General features: G+C 60.0%; 1 protein-coding gene across 1 annotated transcript in view; it reads right to left on the reverse strand.

The window, feature by feature from the left end:
- Window positions 1–237: 237 nt before the first annotated feature.
- Window positions 238–5,479, reverse strand: part of LOC140411269 (uncharacterized) — a 27,783-nt gene continuing 22,541 nt past the window's right edge. The window contains exons 2-4 of the mRNA XM_072500392.1: window positions 2,790–2,938; window positions 1,154–1,323; window positions 238–351 (exon numbers count right to left, since the gene is read on the reverse strand). Of these exons, the coding sequence (XP_072356493.1) occupies window positions 238–351; window positions 1,154–1,323; window positions 2,790–2,938 (433 nt within the window). The remainder of the gene's footprint in view (window positions 352–1,153; window positions 1,324–2,789; window positions 2,939–5,479) is intronic.

Genomic DNA, 5,479 nt, shown 5'->3' on the forward strand with positions numbered 1-5,479 from the left:
CGATCCTCCGAGATCTCCGATCTCCTCCAATTCCAGCCTCTTGAGCCTCCCTCGATTTGAATCGCTCCACCATTGGCGGCCTGGGCTCCCCATCTCTGGACTTCCTCCCCTGTACTTCTCGTCTCTCTCTCTATCCTTTTCGAAACCTTCCCTGTGACCAAGTTCTTTGGTCTCAATGTCCTTTCCTGCCCTCCGTTTTCAGCCACAGGTCCCTGCCGCTGTCAGTGTGATGTTGTACTACTCACTAGTGTTGTAGCACTTCTTGATGTCCAATTCCTCCACGATATTGGTGACGATCTGCTCCTTCTCGTGCAACTTCAAAGTGCTGGGTAGTTTCAGGTGGGCCTGGTACTGTACGGATTACAAAGGACAACAAGCAGAAAGGAGTCAGTCAGGGGTCGCAGAGCAAGTAAATCTCAGGCTTCATTTGAGGCCTAATGCTGAGTCAGACCGATCCCCCCCCACCCCCCCCCCCCCCCGCCGCCGCCCCCGCGTCCCACGAGCTGCAGAGACGGCACATCGACAGACTTTATATTTATGGCCTGACCTCACACCAAAATGTGCATGTGGTCCAGAGACGCAGCCAGACTGATCCGGAACAGCGCAGGCTTCATTTGCGGCCTAGTGAATAGCCCGATTTCACAGGCGGTATGGGACTGGGGCCCATGCGGTTCCAGCCGGAGCAGCGCAGGCTTCATTTGCGGCCTGGTGAATAGCCCGATTTCACAGGCGGTGTGGGACTGAGGCCCATACGGTTCGAGCCGGAGCAGCGCAGGCTTCATTTGCGGCCTGGTGAATAGCCCGATTTCACAGGCGGTGTGGGACTGAGGCCCATGCGATTCGAGCCGGAATAGCACAGGCTTCATTTGTGGCCTAGTGAATAGCCTGATTTCACAGGCGGTGTGGGGCTGAGGCCCATGCGGTTCGAGCCGGAATAGCGCAGGCTTCATTTGCGGCCTAGTGAATAGCCCGATTTCACAGGCGGTGTGGGGCTGAGGCCCATACGGTCTTGAGCAGCCTATGGGGCTGTGTGGGCCTGCTCACGCAGTTGGCCATCAACCGCCACCCCACCCCCCCCCCACCACCACCTCCCCTCCCCCCCCCCCCCCCACCCCTCTCCCCCCCCCCCCCTCGGCCGGCAGCAGCTTCTCACCATGAGCGTGTCCTTGAGCGTCAGGTTGGGGAAGAAGATGTCCTGCTGCATGACGTAGCAGATGGTGCGGCGGAGACGCTTGTTCAGTGGCACCCCGCTGATCTTGATGGTGCCCGACTGCACGCGCTGCCTCCCAGAGAGCGAGCTCAGGAGTGTAGTCTTACCCGAGCCTGCAAGCCAATGACGCGGCAACGGTTAACGGCGAGGCTCATCGCTGCTCTTCTCCCCCTGCCCCCCCGCCCTCTGGTTCTCGTCCCCATTCTCTTCAATCTGTGTCCCGAGGGTTGCCGACCCCCCTCCTCCTGCCACCGGAGGCACTGTCTCCTCATCCACCCGACGGAAAGCCCTTCCCGATGCCGGGCGCCTCGATTCGATCGCCCCCTTAACCTCCTCCGCTCCAAGGGGAACCACCCCGGCTCCCCCCGGTCTCTCCGGGGTGACTGAATTTCGCGTCTCCTCCCTCTCGGAAGCCTTGACATCCTCGCTAACTCCCAGATATTTATCTGAATCCAAATTTGCAGATGACACCAAGCTGGGTGGGAGGGTGAGCTGCGAGGAGGATACAGAGGTCCTTCAGTGTGATTTGGACAAGTTGAGTGATTGGGCAAGTGAATGGCAGATACAGTTTAATGTGGATAAATGCGAGGTTCACTTTGGAAGCAATAACGGGACGGCAGACGATTATCTGAATGGCCATAAATTTGGAGAGGGGACTGGGTAGCGGGACCTGGGTGTCCTTGTGCACCAGTCGCTGAAGGTAAGCAGGCAGGTGCAGCAGGCAGTAAAGAAGGCTAATGGTGTGTTGGCCTTCATTGCGAGAGGTTTCGAGGACAGGAGCAGGGATGTGTTGCTGCAGTTGTACAGGGCCTTGGTGAGGCCACACCTGGAGCATTGTGGGCAGTTGTGGTCTCCTTCTCTGAGGAAGGATGTTCTTGCTCTCGAGGGAGCGCGGCGAAGGTTTACCAGACTGATTCCAGGGATGGCGGGACTGTCATACGAGGAGAGATTGACCAGGTCGGGATTGTTCTCGCTGGAGTTAAGAGGGGGGGGGATCTCATAGAGATTGATAAAATTCAAACAGGACTGGACAGGGTAGATGCAGGAAGGATGTTCTCGAACGTGGAGGCTTCCAGAACCAGAGGGTCACAGTCTGAGGATACGCGGTCGGCCATTTTGGACGGTCACAGTCTGAGGATACGCGGTCGGCCATTTTGGACGGTCACAGTCTGAGGATACGCGGTCGGCCATTTTGGACGGTCACAGTCTGAGGATACGCGGTCGGCCATTTTGGACGGTCACAGTCTGAGGATACGCGGTCGGCCATTTTGGACGGTCACAGTCTGAGGATACGCGGTCGGCCATTTTGGACGGCCACAGTCTGAGGATACGCGGTCGGCCATTTTGGACGGTCACAGTCTGAGGATACGCGGTCGGCCATTTTGGACGCAGGCTGGTGAATCTTTGGAATTCCTCCCCCCCCCCCACCCCGAGAGCGGTAGGAGCTCGGAAGCCGAGAATGTTCGACGCCCACCCTTCCCGTGTTAGCCCGTCAGGTCACCCGTCCCCACCACTCCTGGATTCCCCCTCTCTCCCCACCTCCCCCCCCCCCCCCCCACCTCGTCGCCAGTACAGTTACCACTAGGCCCCATCACGGCGAGAAGCTCTCCAGGCTGTACTGTCCCAGACACGTTACACAGGATCCCACGGCCTTTGATTTCCATGTCCAAGCCTCGGAATTTCAGCTCCATGCCAGTTCTCCGCCTCAATTCAGCTGCCTCGACATCTCTGCAGACACACAATGCAGGACGGTGAAGGGGTGTCACTCTCCAAACCCATCCCATAGCTCTCTCTCTCCCGCTATCTCTATCTCTGTTTTACTCGCTCCACTCGCGCGCAGTGTCACACTCTTTCTGTGCCTCTCTCTCTCAACCTCTAAGTCTTTCTCTTTCTTTCTCTGTATCTCTCCATCTCTCTCTCTCGGTCTTTCTCTCGCTGTCTCCCTCGATCGCTCACGTCGCTCCCTCACTCTCGGTCTCACTGCCTCTTTCTTTCCCTCCGAATCTGCAGCTCTGCCTCACCCACTCCATCTCCCTCTCTCTCTTTCTCTCACTCTCTCGTTCTGTCACTTTCTCTCCCTCTCCATCTCCCTCTCTGTCTCTCTGTTTCTGTCTCCTCTCTCTCTGTCCCTTCGCTCGCAGTCCCCTCTCTCCCTCGTCCCCTCTCTCCCTCTGCCACTCTCTCCCTCTGCCACCCTCGCCCCGTCCCCACCTCTCTACGTCCCCACCTCTCTCTGCCCCCGTCTCTCTCCGTCCCCCTCTCTCTCTGTCCCCCTCTCTCTCTGTCCCCCTCTCTCTCTGTCCCCCTCTCTCTCTGTCCCCCTCTCTCTCCATCCCCCGTCTCTCTCCGCCCCGTCTCTCTCCGTCCCCCGTCTCTCTCTGTCCCCCGTCTCTCTCCGTCCCCCTCTCTCTCTGTCCCCATCTCTCTCTGTCCCCCTCTCTCTCCGTCCCCCGTCTCTCTCTCCGTCCCCCTCTCTCTCTGTCCCTCTCTCTCTCCGTCCCCCTCTCTCTCCATTCCCCCACTCTCTCCATCTGCCTCTCTCTCTCTGTCCCCCTCTCTCTCCGACCCCCACTCTCTCCGTCCCCCTCTCTCTCCGTCCCTCTCTCTATTCATCCCCCTCTCTCTCCGTCCCCCTCTCTCTCTGTCCCCCTCTCTCTCCGTCCCCCTCTCTCTCCGACCCCCTCTCTCTCCATTCCCCCACTCTCTCCATCTGCCTCTCTCTCTCTGTCCCCCTCTCTCCGTCCCCCTCTCTCTCCGTCCCCCTCTCTCTCCGTCCCCCTCTCTCTCCGTCCCCCTCTCTCCGTCCCCCTCTCTCTCCGTCCCCCTCTCTCTCCGTTCCCCCACTCTCTCCATCCCCCTCTCTCTCCGTCCACCACTCTCTCCATCCCCCACTCTCTCCGTCCCCCTCTCTCTCCGTCTGCCTCTCTCTCTCTGTCCCCCTCTCTCTCCGTCCCCCTCTCTCTCTCCGTCCCCCTCTCTCTCCATCCCCCTTTCTCGCTCCGTCCCCCTCTCCCTCCACTCCCCACTCTCTCCGTCTCTCTCCGTCCCCCTCTCTCTCTCCATCCCCCTTTCTCTCTCCGTCCCCCTCTCTCTGTCCCCCCCTCTCTCCATCCTCCTCTCTCTCCGCCCCCTCTCCCTCTCCGTCCCCCCTCTCTCCTTCCCCCTCTCTCTCCGTCCCCCTCTCTCCCCGTCCCCCTCTCTCCCCGTCCCCCCTCTCTCCGTCCCCCACTCTCTCCGTCCCCCTCTCTCTCTGTCCCCTCTTTCTCTCCGTCCCCCTCTCGCTCTCTCCGTCCGCTCTCTCTCTCCGTCCCCTCTCTCTCTGTCCCCCTCTCTCTCTCCGTCCCCTCTTTCTCTCCGTCCCCCTCTCGCTCTCTCCGTCCGCTCTCTCTCTGTCCCCCTCTCTCTCTCCGTCCCCCCTCTCTCTCTGTCCCCTCTCTCCATCCCCCATTATCTCCGTCCCCCTCTCTCTCTCTCTGTCCCCTCTCTCTTTCTGTCCCCTCTCTCTCTCCGTCCCCTCTCTCTCTCCGTCCCCCATTCTCTCCGTCCCCCTCTCTCTCTCTCCGTCTCCTCTCTCTTTCTGTCCCCTCTCTCTCTCCGTCCCCTCTCTCTCTCCGTCCCCCATTCTCTCCGTCCCCCTCTCTCTCTCTCCTTCCCCTCTCTCTTTCTGTCCCCTCTCTCTCTCCGTCCCCCACCCTCTCCGACCCCCTCTCTCTCCGTCCCCCTCTCTCTCCGTCCCCCCTCTCTCTCTGACCCCTCTCTCTCCGACCCCCACTCTCTCCGACCCCCTCTCTCTCTCTCGGTCTTTCTATTGCTGTCTCCCTCGATCGCTCACGTCGCTCCCTCGCTCTCGGTCTCACTGCCTCTTTCTTTCCCTCTGAATCTGCAGCTCTGTCTCACCCACTCCATCTCTTTCTCTCACTCTCTCGTTCTGTCTCCCACCCTGCCTCACTCTCTCTCTCTGTCACTTTCTCTCCCTCTCTGTCTCCCTCCCTCTCTCTCTCTCTCTTCCCATCGCTCTTTCCATCTCTGGCTCTCTCTCCCTCTCTCTCTCCGCCCCCTCTCACTCCGTCACCCTCTCTCTCTGTCCCTTCGCTCGCAGTCCCCTCTCTCCGTCTCCCTCTCTCTCTCCGTCTCCCTCTCTCTCTCTCTTCCCATCGCTCTTTCCATCTCTGGCTCTCTCTCCCTCTCTCTCCGCCCCCTCTCACTCCGTCACCCTCTCTCTCTGTCCCTTCACTCGCAGTCCCCTCTCCGTCTCCCTCTCTCTCTCCG

Source organism: Scyliorhinus torazame, chromosome 4 (assembly GCF_047496885.1).
Source record: "Scyliorhinus torazame isolate Kashiwa2021f chromosome 4, sScyTor2.1, whole genome shotgun sequence".
In the NCBI taxonomy this organism is placed as follows: Eukaryota; Metazoa; Chordata; class Chondrichthyes; order Carcharhiniformes; family Scyliorhinidae; genus Scyliorhinus; species Scyliorhinus torazame.